The sequence below is a fragment of the Ranitomeya variabilis genome, chromosome 1 (genome assembly GCF_051348905.1).
Source record: "Ranitomeya variabilis isolate aRanVar5 chromosome 1, aRanVar5.hap1, whole genome shotgun sequence".
In the NCBI taxonomy this organism is placed as follows: Eukaryota; Metazoa; Chordata; class Amphibia; order Anura; family Dendrobatidae; genus Ranitomeya; species Ranitomeya variabilis.
In genome coordinates, this window is record NC_135232.1 from 872675671 (window position 1) to 872689266 (window position 13596).

Below are 13596 nucleotides of genomic sequence, written 5' to 3' on the forward strand. Positions count from 1 at the left end.
ATGTTCATTTTTATTTAAACATTCCAAAAATTCCTGTGAAACACCTGAAGGGTTAATAAACTTCTTGAAAGTGGTTTTGAGTACCTTGAGGGGTGCAGTTTTTAGAATGGTGTCACACTTGGGTATTTTCTATCATATAGACCCGTCGAAATGACTTCAAATGAGATGTGGTCCCTAAAAAAAAATGGTGTTGTAAAAATGAGAAATTGCTGGTCAACTTTTAACCCTTATAACTCCGTCACAAAAAAAAATTTTGGTTCCAAAATTGTGCTGATGTAAAGTAGACATGTGGGAAATGTTATTTATTAAGTATTTTGTGTGACATATGTCTGTGATTTAAGGGCATAAAAATTCAAAGTTGGAAAGATGCGAAATTTTCAAAATTTTCGCCAAATATTCGTTTTTTTCACAAATAAACGCAAGTTATATCGAAGAAACTTTACCACTAACATGAAGTAAAATATGTAACGAGAAAACAATGTCAGAATCGCCAAGATCCGTTGAAGCGTTCCAGAGTTATAACCTCATAAAGGGACAGTGGTCAGAATTGTAAAAATTGGCCCGGTCATTAACGTGCAAACCACCCTTGGTGGTGAAGGGGTTAAAGAAGGCTACTACTTGTGATATAACACAATTTTATTTCAAAGTACAAAATTAAAGGAATAGTATGATTGTGTACACTTTTGTATATCTATATATATTTGTCTAAGGGGCACTTCCGTCTGTTTGTCTGTCTGTCTGTCACAGAAATCCCGCAGGCCACGACCAATCAGCGACGGGCACAGTCTGGCCACGAATTCGCCCCATCCTACTCTCTGTCAGTGCCCCCTCCAGTCAGCACTCACACAGGGTTAATGGCTGCGTTATGCCGGGATGTAATGCAATCCGTTAACGCTGCTATTAACCCTGTGTGACCAACTTTTTACTATTGATGCTGCCTATGCAGCATCAATAGTAAAAAGATCTAATGTTAAAAATAATAAAATAAAAAATCATTATATTCTCACCTTCCGTCGCCTTTACCGATGCTCCTCGCGACGCTCTAGTCCATGCATTGCGGTCTCACGAGATGATGACGTAGTGGTCTCACGAGATGCATTCTTGGGACTGGAGCGTCGCGAGGAGCATCGGTAAACGCCTGGGCTGGATCCGGGGGCCGACGGAAGGTGAGTATATAACTATTTTTTATTTTAATTCTTTTTTTTAACAGGGATATGGTGTCCACATTGCTATATACTACGTGGGCTGTGTTAGATACTATGCGGGCTGTGTTATATACTGCATGGGCTGTGTTATATACTGCGTGGGCTGTGTTATATACTGCGTCTCTGTGCTATATACTACGTGGGCTGTGGTATATATTACATGGCTGGGCAATATACTACATCGCTGTGCTCTATACTACGTGGCCTGTGTTATATACTGCATGGCCTGTGTTATATACTACGTCTCTGTGCTATATACTACGTGGCTGTGCTATATACTACGTGGCTGTGCAATATATTACGTGGCTGTGCAATATATTATATGGCTGTGCAATATATTACGTGGCTGGACAATATACTACGTGGGCTGTGTTATATACTGCATGGGCACAGTGTTATATACTGCGTGGGCTGTGTTATACACTATGTGGCTGTGGTATGTATTACGTGGCTGGGCAATATACTACATCGCTGTGCTCTATACTACGTGGCCTGTATTATATACTGCATGGCCTGTGTTATATACTACATCTCTGTGCTATATACTACGTGGCTGTGCTATATACTACGTGGCTGTGCTATATACTACGTGGCTGTGCTATATATTACGTGGCTGTGCAATATATTACGTGGCTGTGCAATATATTACGTGGCTGAGCAATATACTACGTGTCTGCTATATACTAAGGGGGCTGTGCTATATACTACGTGGCTGGGTAATATACTACGTGGGCTGTGCTATATACTACGTGGGCTGTGATATATACTATGTGGGCTGTGTTATATACTACATGGGCTGTGTTATATACTACGTGAGCTGTGTTATATACTATGTGGGCTGTATGCTACTTGGCTGTGCTATATTTCTCTGCTGTATCTGTGCATCATGATTCGTGGTATGTGTTAAAGAGGAGGGCCCACTGAGACTCTTTCGCCCGGGGCCCTCAAAAACCTGGAGCAGGCCCTGGCTTCACTGATTGTTCAGGGCCGGGCGTGACCAATCAGTGACAGGCGCAGTCTGGCCGCGAATTGGGGCGGAATTTGAACCACGCTTCGCTAATTGGTCGCGCCCAGCCGGCCAAATCCTGTGTATAAATTGCATTATTCTGAAAACTTCATAAATAAAGTACATACATATTCTAGAATACCCGATGCGTTAGAATCGGGCCACCTTCTAGTTTTAACGTACAAAGGTTAAGTACATATATAGATTAAATACATATAATGATTAAGTACATATATAGATTAACTACTTATACTCACATCTTCACCAAGAGGCTTTTAAACATCATCCATCTGGAATATCAGAGAAGCAACACCAAGACAGAGAACCCCTGGGAAATTCACAACACTACACAAACGTCCCCACTTATGCAGGTATCACAACACTGTACACGTGTACAGGTACCCAAGCTTCTGCTTCTATCTCAGTCAAGTTTATCTGGCCTTATATAGTGATTTACACTATGTATTAACTCTGGTTTCACCTGACCCTTCCAGTGGCCAGCTTTCAAGATTGGATGAAACAGAGATACCAGTCAAACATCAGATGATGGGCCATAAACCCTCAATATAAAAGGCCGATGGGATTAGATAAAGCCACCACAGACAGAGGTTAAATAAACCTTCATGTTTTACAAAAACAAACAACAAGCATAGAGAAACATAGAACTGTTTGTGAGGTGAAAGCATTCAGACAATAAGTAAACAATTCTCAAGATTGTGCCACTGTGAGCATTGTCTGTAAATGTATGACCAGCAATGTTGTTTTGTAATGGTCTGAATGCATTCAATATGGCCTCAAAATATCCATTTTTATATTCACACTACAATAGGTTGCAAGGTCTCTGTATGAGCTGAATTGCAGTATATAAGAATTTTGAGTTTAGTCAATGATGGAGTCTGTTAAAACTATCATAGATTTATAAGACAACCTGTAATAACCGTTTCTCTTTCAAACAGGTTATCTGAAACAATTATCTCATTTATCTGGGAATTCTTTTCAGAAAAGCACATGGTAAGAAGTTTTTTATTTAACTTTGAATTGCTGATGAAAAGTAACCTAGCCATCAGCAGGACATACACATAGTTTGCCATAATGTGGTGGGCAATGGAGTTGTGCCGTTGTCAACTGCAGTGGCTTACTATTCAGCTGAGCTGAGCTTCCATTGGAACTCCTTGGTCCAGAGCTATTTTTGATACAGAGTAGTGATGGGCGAGCATTCCGTAGTCGAATCGAGCTGGTCCAAAGCTCGGTCGGGCTCAATTTGAATGATGAGTATAATGAAAGTCAATGGGAAACTTGAGCACTTTTCCGGACGATCCTACCAAGAGGGTTGGGATCATGAAAATTGCTGAAATGGATGGAAACAGCATTCAAATGGAATAAGAACTGCATGGGGAAGACACCTGGACTAGTGATGAGCGAGCATGCTTGAATAAGGTGTTATTCGAGCATGCCCAAGCGTCCATCTGTTTAGCGAAATGTGGGACTTTGCAAATGCCACACGGTTTTTTATTTGCCTTTTGTTTAGTGCTGGCTTCTGGGCACTGATTCAACCATGGAGGCCATTTCGAGACAGAATCCTACAAACTATTCTAGTTGACAAAGGGACTTGAGGTTACCAGGCCTGTTGGAGCTCTGCTGCAGTGGAAGAGGCGCTTGCATTAGATTTTCTAACCAACAAACGTCCCTCCTGAGCAGTTGTCTTGCAGGGTCTGCCGGACCTGGGCTTGTCAAACACATCTCCAGTCTCTTCAAATCTTTTTTAATTTTTTGTACTTGACGCTGAGACACATTAAAGGTGCCAGCCACCTTTGCAGTGGATCTGGTCTTCAGTCTCTTGATAATCCAGGCTTTGGTCGCAGGGTGGATTTTTGGCATGTGGTCAGAGCTCAAGTTGCAGTTCAAGTGAAGGTCTGGGGTGCTGGGTTTCTTTTTATACACACACACCGATCATTTAATGAGCACAGGTGAGGATGTAAATTAGGATTGGGTGCATTATACGACCAGGCGACAAAACTTTTGTCTTGCCAAAATCTGACCATTCTGTGTCCATTAACTGATCAATATTTCTGCATTAATGCCAATTTATTTTATTAACCTAAACCATATTTCGGAGGGTTTCAGCTTTCAAAAGAATAATTTATACAACCAATGGATGAATTTAACGTCAGGTTATAAGCTTTTATTTACATAACATGGATAAGCGACATATCTTCTGTCAGGGAGTGTAATTAGCAAAGTTTTATCTTCACTCATATCTGTTAATTTATCCTCTTCCCCTAAGAGTCTTGCCAATCTCCCTGCGACTCGTCCTGTAATGGGCTGGGTGGTGGAACAATGTGCCGAGAATGAAGGAAAGCCTTAAATATCGTCTTAAATAGCAAGTGTCCTCCAACTATTAGCTGGGGACACTTTAGGAGGATGCACTTGACCCCCTTTAAGAAAGTGGAAGTGTGTGCACACGTACCCTAAGCATAGTGCCTGGGGACCTGCATGCTCTACTTGTTCCCCAGGCATCTGCAGACCCAAAAGGAAGAGACAGAGCATTACGGGGCCGCAGTGGAGAGTATGCTGGCGTCTCTGCTGGGGAAGAGGGGCAGAAGGCAGAGATGCCAGTGCTACATTTCCCTTCTGTTTTCAGCTGGTATATTTCATGTGTAATTAAAATTGTATAAATATAGAGCAATAGGTCTCTGCGTGCAGCTTCTTAAAGTGCAGATTTTTAAGTGCACAATAGAAATATACCAGAAATGTCCCAGAAATTCCTATATTTGCTTCAAAATGTTCATCTTTTTCTTTCACTTCATGTTTTACGCTTTTTTTCTGTCCAGTGTGGATATTTGTGTATCTTGCATTTTAATGCATGCTGTGGTCTCTTGCTAATTGCCTAAATATTCAACAAGGCAAACTGGTCCTACATCCCAGCAGACACTTACAAAAGATCGTGTGCTGGGCCACACTGAAGATATTACATATTACACTTAGAAATAAATTTCACAAGTGCCTTGCCAGTTACACATGGCAAGTTGGCAGCAGGAGAAGGGTAAGCTATGCCAGATATCCAAACAAGACTGCTCTCATTGAGAAAAACAAAATAATAATCTTGTAGATATGATAACTTTTAAATAGGGTTGAGCAACCTTAACTTTTATAGGATCGGGTCGGGTTTCACGAAACCCGACTTTCTCAAAAGTCGGGTCGAGTGAAATCGGCCGATCCTATAAAAAAGTCGGGGTCGGGGTCGGCCGAAACCCGAAACCCAATGCACTGCAATGGGATACTATGGTTCCCAGGGTCTGAAGGAGAGGAAACTCTCCTTCAGGCCCTGGGATCCATATTTAAGTGTAAAATAAAGAATTAAAATAAAAAATATTGATATACTCACCTGTCCGGCGGCCCCTGCAACTTACCGAGGGAACCGGCGGCCTGCTTTGGTTAAAATGAGCGCGTCCAGGGCCTTCCGTGACGTCACGGCTTTGTGATTGGTCGTGACGGCCCATGTGACCGCCACGCGACCAATCACAAGCCGCGGACGTCATTCTCAGGTCCTAAATTCCTAGAATTCTAAATTCTAGGAATTTAGGACCTGAGAATGACGTCCGCGGCTTGTGATTGGTCGTGTGGCGGTCACATGGGCCGTCGCGACCAATCACAAAGCCGTGACGTCATCTTAAGGTCCTTCACGCGCTGATTCTTAGGAAGGAGGGCTGCCGGAAAGAAGCAGGGCGCGTCCGAGGGTGAGTATATTCCTATTAGGTATATACTCACCCTCGGCTTCTTTCCGGCAGCCTTCCTTCCTAAGAATCAGCGCGTGAAGGACCTTAAGATGACGTCACGGCTTGTGATTGGTCGCGACGGCCCATGTGACCGCCACGCGACCAATCACAAGCCCTGACGTCACCGCAGGCCATTCACGCGCTGATTCTTAGGAAGGAAGGCTGCCGGTTAGTACCAGGGCACGTCAGAGGGTGAGCATATCAATATTTTTTATTTTGATTCTTTATTTTACACTTAAATATGGATTCCGATACCGATTCCCGATATCGCAAACATATCGGAACTCGGTATCGGAATTCCGATCCCAGATTCAGAAGATCGCCGACCTCATGGCCGACCCCACACAGGAGTCGGGTCGGGTTTCATGAAACCCGACTTTGCCAAAAGTCGGCGACTTCTGAAAATGGCCGACCCATTTCGCTCAACCCTATTTTTAAAGGCTAACAAAAATAAAATAAGTGCTGTTGCAAAGCAAGCTTTCAAGACTTCTAATGTCTCTCCATCAGGCATAATATAACAAAGTATCTGAAAAAATACAAATACAGTTATATGAAAAAGTTTGGGCACCCCTATCAATCTTAAGCTTAATGTTTTATAAAAATTGTTTTTTTTCAACAGCTATTTCAGTTTCATATATCTAATAACTGTCGGACACAGTAATGTTTCTGCCTTGAAATGAGTTTTATTGTACTAACAGAAAATGTGCAATCTGCATTCAAACTAAATTTGACAGGTGCATAAGTATGGGCACCTCACCAGAAAAGTGACATTAATATTTAGTAGATCCTCCTTTTGCAAAAATAACAGCCTCTAGTCGCTTCCTGTAGCTTTTAATGAGTTCCTGGATCCTGGATGAAGGTATTTTTGACCATTCCTCTTTACAAAACAATTCCAGTTCAGTTAAGTTCGATGGTCGCCGAGCATGGACAGCCCTCTTCAAATGATCCCACAGATGTTCAATGATATTTAGGTCTGGGGACTGGGATGGCCATTCCAGAACAGTGTAATTGTTCCTCTGCATGAATGCCTGAGTAGATTTGGAGCGGTGTTTTGGATCATTGTCTTGCTGAAAGATCCATCCCCTGCGTAACTTCAACTTTGTCACTGATTCATGAACATTATTGTCAAGAATCTGCTGATACTGAGAGGAATCCATGCGTCCCTCAACTTTAGCAAGATTCCGGTGCCGGCATTGGCCACGCAGCCCCAAAGCATGATGGAACCTCCACCAAATTTTACTGTGGGGAGCAAGTGTTTTTCTTGGAATGCTGTGTTTTTTTGCCGCCATGCATAACGCCATTTTGTATGACCAAACAACTCCATCTTGGTTTCATCAGTCCACAGGACCTTCTTCCAAAAAGAAATTGGCTTCTCCAAATGTGCTTTTGCATACCTCAGCCGACTCTGTTTGTGGCGTGCTTGCAGAAACGGCTTCTTTCGCATCACTCTCCCATACAGCTTCTCCTTGTGCAAAGTGCGTTGTATAGTTGAACGATGCAGTAACACCATCTGCAGCAAGTTGATGCTGCAGCTCTCTAGAGGTGGTCTGAGGATTGTCCTTGACTGATCTCACCATTCTTCTTCTCTGCCTTTCTGATGTTTTTCTTGGCCTGCCACTTCTGGCCTTAACAAGAACTGTACCTGTGTTCTTCCATTTCCTTACTATGTTCCTCACAGTGGAAATTGACAGGTTAAATCTCTGAGACAGCTTTTTGTATCCTTCCCCTGAACAACTTTGTTTAATAATCTTTGTTTTCAGATAATTTGACAGTTGTTTTGAGGAGCCCATGATGCCACTCTTCAGAGGAGATTCAAACAGGAGAACAACTTGCAAGTGGCAACTTTAAGTAGCTTTTCTCATGATTGCATACACCTGGCTATGAAGTTCAAAGCTCAATGAGGTTACAAAACAAAAAAAAAAGTGCTTTAGTAAGTCAGTAAAAAGTAGGTAGGAGCATTTAAAACAAGAAAATGATAAGGGTGCCCATACTTATGCACCTGTCAAATTTTGTTTGAATGCAGATTGCACATTTTCAGTACAATAAAACTCATTTCAAGGCAGAAACATTACTGTGTCCGACAGTTATTAGCTATATGAAACTAAAATAGCTGTTGCAAAAAAACAATTTTTATAAAACATTAAGCTTAAGATTAATAGGGGTGCCCAAACTTTTTCATATAACTATATATACACAAAAGGAGCAGATGCATAGCATGATAAATGGACATGTAAATAAACAAACTCAGCTTAGATAGTGAATCCCTAATTAGATTATATTAGTGGTGTGAATGTTTTATCGTCCCAATATCCCTGTAAGATCAGAGATCTCACTCACACGTCCTCACTATCTCTAGTGCAGATTCTTCAGATAATGTAGTGAGTCATGAATCCTCCAGAAAGATTTAGTCCTGTGTAGAGGGTGTTGTGAATTCCGTTCTCGAACTCCCTCCAGTGGTCATGAATGGTACTTCGGTGAGTTCTGTCCTTGGACTCCCTCTGGTGGCTGTGAGGGGAGCTGCTGGTTCTGAGATTCCTTCCCCAGCTGCCCTCGTTTAGGGCTAGGCTAGGATTCTCTATTTAACTCCACTCAGATCGTTACTCCATGCCAGCTGTCAATGTTCTAGTACTGGTTCAGATCTCTCCTGGATCTTTCTGAGGACCTGTCTACTCCAGCAAAAGCTAAGTTCCGGCTTGTTCATTTGTTACTTATGGTTTTTCTTGCTAAGTTCTAGTCCAGCTTGCTATCATGAAACTGCCTGGCTAGCTGAAAGCTCTGGGGGTGCAGAGTGGCACCACCGCACCGTGAGTCGGTGCGGGGGTATTTTTTGCACACTCTGCGTGGTTTTTGTAGTTTGTTGTGTTGACCGCAAAGATCCCTTTTCTATCCTCAATCTGTTTAGTTGGACTGGCCTCTCTTTGCTAAAGCCTATTTCATCCTGTGTTTGTGATTTCCTCTTAACTCACAGTCAATACTTGTGGGGGGCTGCTTTTACCTTTGGGGAAATTTCTCTGAGGCAAGTGAGGCTTTGTTTCCTTTCTTTAGGGGTAGTTAGCTCTTAGGCTGTGAAGAGGCGTTTAGGCACGCTCCACGGCTATTTCTAGTTGTGTTGATAGGAGTAGGGTTTGCGGTCAGCAGAGTTCCCATTTCCCCAGAGCTCGTCCCGATTCCGTGTTTAACTATCAGGTCATTCCTGGTGCACCTAACCACCAGGTCCATAACAGTACAGCTGGCCCACAAAGTGTTAATGCATCTCAATAGAGGGAAAAGAGAAGTTCTGAGACCATTTTTTTTTTTTTTCTCTGCAGTGTGTTTTGCCTTTCTTTTCCCCTTAAACTCTGGGTGGTTCAGAACTCAGGTGTGGATATGGACATTCAAGGTCTGTCCTCTAGTGTAGATCAACTCGCTGCAAGGGTACAAAACATTCAAGATTATGTAGTTCAGAATCCTATGTTGGAGCCTAGAATTCCAATTCCTGATTTGTTTTCTGGGGATAGATCTAAATTTCTGAGTTTCAAAAACAATTGTAAACTGTTTCTTGCTCTGAAACCCCGCTCTTCTGGTGACCCTATTCAGCAAGTGAGAATCATTATTTCTTTGTTGCGTGGCGACCCTCAAGACTGGGCATTCGCCCTGGCGCCAGGAGATCCTGCATTGCGTAATGTAGATGCGTTTTTTCTGGCGCTGGGATTGCTTTATGATGAACCGAATTCTGTGGATCAGGCAGAGAAAATTTTGCTGGCTTTGTGTCAGGGTCAGGATGAAGCGGAGGTATATTGCCAGAAGTTCAGAAAGTGGTCTGTGCTTACTCAGTGGAATGAGTGTGCCCTGGCAGCAATTTTCAGAAAGGGTCTTTCTGAAGCCCTTAAGGATGTTATGGTGGGGTTCCCCACGCCTGCTGTTCTGAATGAATCAATGTCCTTGGCCATACAGATCGATCGGCGCTTACGTGAGCGCAGAACTGTGCACCATTTGGCGGTATCCTCTGAGCAGAGGCCTGAGCCTATGCAATGTGATAGGACCTTGACCAGAGCTGAACGGCAAGAACATAGACGTCAGAATGGGCTGTGTTTTTACTGTGGTGACTCCACTCATGCTATCTCTGATTGTCCTAAGCGCACTAAGCGGTTCGCTAGGTCTGTCACCATTGGTACTGTACAGCCTAAATTTCTTTTGGCCGTTACTCTGATTTGCTCTTTGTCATCCTATTCTGTTATGGCATTTGTGGATTCAGGCGCTGCCCTGAATTTGATGGACTTAGTGTTTGCCAGGCGCTGTGGGGTTTTTTTGGAGCCCTTGCAGCATCCCATTCCTTTGAGGGGAATTGATGCTACGCCTTTGGCCAAGAATAAGCCTTAGTACTGGACCCAGTTGACCATGTGCATGTCTCCTGCGCATCAGGAGGATATTCGCTTTTTGGTGTTGCATAATCTGCATGATGTGGTCGTGTTGGGTTTGCCATGGCTGCAGGTCCATAATCCAGTATTGGATTGGAAATCAATGTCGGTGTCCAGTTGGGGCTGTCAAGGGGTACATGGGGATGTTTCATTGTTGTCAATTTCTTCCTCCACTCCTTCTGAAGTCCCTGAGTTTTTGTCGGATTACCGGGATGTATTTGATGAGCCCAAGTCTAGTACCCTACCTCCTCATAGGGATTGTGATTGTGCTATTAATTTGATTCCTGGTAGCAAGTTCCCTAAGGGACGACTTTTCAATTTGTCTGTGCCAGAACACGCCGCTATGCGGAGTTATATAAAGGAGTCCTTGGAGAAAGGGCATATCCGCCCGTCGTCGTCACCATTGGGAGCAGGGTTCTTTTTTGTGGCCAAGAAGGATGGTTCTCTGAGACCTTGTATAGATTACCGCCTTCTTAATAAAATCACGGTCAAATTTCAGTACCCTTTGCCTCTACTGTCTGATTTATTTGCTCGGATTAAGGGGACTAGTTGGTTCACCAAGATAGACCTTCGAGGGGCGTATAATCTCGTGCGTATTAAACAGGGCGATGAATGGAAAACAGCATTTAATACGCCCGAGGGCCATTTTGAGTACCTGGTGATGCCATTCGGCCTTTCTAATGCTCCCTCTGTGTTTCAGTCCTTTATGCATGACATCTTCCGAAAGTATCTGGATAGATTCATGATCGTATATTTGGATGATATTTTGGTATTTTCAGATGATTGGGAGTCCCATGTGAAGCAGGTCAGAATGGTGTTCCAGGTCCTTCGTGCTAATTCCTTGTTTGTGAAGGGATCTAAGTGTCTCTTTGGAGTTCAGAAGGTTTCCTTTTTGGGCTTCATTTTTTCCCCTTCTACTATCGAGATGGATCCTGTTAAAGTCCAAGCTATTTATGATTGGACTCGGCCTACATCTGTAAAGAGCCTTCAGAAATTTCTGGGCTTTGCCAATTTTTACCGTCGCTTCATCGCTAATTTTTCTAGTGTTGTTAAACCGTTGACTGATTTGACCAAGAAGGGTGCTGATGTGATGAATTGGTCCTCTGCGGCCGTTGAGGCTTTTCAGGAGTTGAAACGTCGTTTCTCTTCGGCTCCTGTGTTGTGTCAGCCAGATGTTTCGCTCCCTTTTCAGGTCGAGGTTGATGCTTCTGAAATTGGAGCAGGGGCTGTTTTGTATCAGAGAAGTTCTGATTGCTCTGTAATGAAGCCATGCGCTTTCTTTTCAAGAAAGTTTTCACCTGCTGAGCGTAATTATGATGTTGGCAATCGGGAGTTGTTGGCTATGAAGTGGGCATTCGAGGAGTGGCGACATTGGCTTGAAGGAGCCAAGCATCGCGTGGTGGTCTTGACAGATCACAAGAATCTGACTTATCTCGAGTCTGCCAAGCGGTTGAATCCTAGACAAGCTCGTTGGTCGCTGTTTTTCTCCCGTTTCAATTTTGTGCTTTCGTACCTTCTGGGTTCTAAGAATGTGAAGGCTGATGCCCTTTCAAGGAGTTTTGTGCCTGATTCTCCTGTGGTTCCTGGGCCGGCTGGTATTCTCAGAGAGGGGGTAGTTCTGTCTGCCATCTCCCCTGATTTGCGGCGGGTGCTGCAGGAGTTCCAGGCTGATAGACCTGACCGTTGTCCAGCGGAGAAACTGTTTGTCCCTGATAGATGGACTAATAGAGTTATCTCTGAGGTTCATTGTTCGGTGTTGGCTGGTCATCCTGGGATTTTTGGTACCAGAGATTTGGTGGCTAGGTCCTTTTGGTGGCCTTCCTTGTTGCGGGATGTGCATTCTTTTGTGCAGTCTTGTGGGACTTGTGCTCGGGTTAAGCCCTGCTGTTCTCGTGCCAGTGGGTTACTTTTGCCCTTGCCGGTCCCGAAAAGGCCCTGGACGCATGTTTCCATGGATTTTATTTCAGATCTTCCTGTTTCTCAAAGGATGTCGGTCATCTGGGTGGTTTGTGATCGCTTCTCTAAAATGGTCCATTTGGTACCCTTGCCTAAATTGCCTTCTTCCTCTGATTTGGTTCCATTATTTTTCCAACATGTGGTTCGTTTGCATGGCATTGTCTGACAGAGGTTCCCAGTTTGTTTCAAGGTTTTGGCGGTCCTTTTGTGCTAAGATGGGCATTGATTTGTCTTTTTCTTCGGCTTTCCATCCTCAGACAAATGGCCAAACCAAACGAACCAATCAGACTTTGGAAACTTATCTGAGATGTTTTGTTTCTGCAGATCAGGATGATTGGGTGACCTTCTTGCCATTGGCTGAGTTCGCCCTTAATAATCGGGCCAGTTCGGCTACTTTGGTTACGCCTTTTTTTTGTAATTCTGGTTTTCATCCTTGTTTTTCTTCAGGGCAGGTTGAGCCTTCGGACTGTCCTGGTGTGGATTCTGTGGTGGACAGGTTGCAACAAATTTGGACTCATGTGGTGGACAATTTGACCTTGTCCCAAGAGAAGGCTCAACGTTTCGCTAACCGCCGTCGCCATCATCTCGTTATGTTCCTATGAAGGTTTCTTCTCCTAAGTTTAAGCCTCGTTTCATTGGTCCTTATAAGATTTCTGAAATTCTTAATCCTGTATCATTTTGTTTGGCCCTTCCTGCTTCTTTTGCCATCCATAATGTGTTCCATAGGTCGTTGCTGCAGAGATATGTGGTGCCTATGGTTCCCTCCGTTGATCCTCCTGCTCCGGTGTTGGTCGAGGGGGAGTTGGAGTATGTGGTGGAGAAGATTTTGGATTCCCGTATTTCGAGACGAAAACTTCAGTACTTGGTCAAATGGAAGGGCTATGGTCAGGAGGATAATTCCTGGGTTGTTGCCTCTGATGTCCATGCTGCCGATTTAGTTCGTGCCTTTCATTTGGCTCGTCCTGATTGGCCTGGGGGCTCTGGTGAGGGTTCGGTGACCCCTCCTCAAGGGGGGGGTACTGTTGTGAATTCCGTTCTCAAACTCCCTCCTGTGGTCATGAATGGTACTTCGGTGTGTTCTGTCCTTGGACTCCCTCTGGTGGCTGTGAGGGGAGCTGCTGGTTCTGAGATTCCTTCCCCAGCTGCCCTCGTTTAGGGCTAGGCTAGGATTCTCTATTTAACTCCACTCAGATCGTTACTCCATGCCAGCTGTCAATGTTCTAGTACTGGTTCAGATCTCTCCTGGATCTTTCTGA

At 43.9% G+C, this 13596-nt stretch overlaps 1 protein-coding gene across 2 annotated transcripts in view; it reads left to right on the forward strand.

The window, feature by feature from the left end:
• The window catches only part of LOC143788104 (venom factor-like), a 381787-nt gene that overhangs the window by 304908 nt on the left and 63283 nt on the right, over positions 1-13596 (forward strand). For both annotated transcript variants that reach the window (XM_077277495.1, XM_077277503.1), the window contains one exon: positions 3168-3222. In XM_077277495.1, the coding sequence (XP_077133610.1) occupies positions 3168-3222 (55 nt within the window). The remainder of the gene's footprint in view (positions 1-3167; positions 3223-13596) is intronic.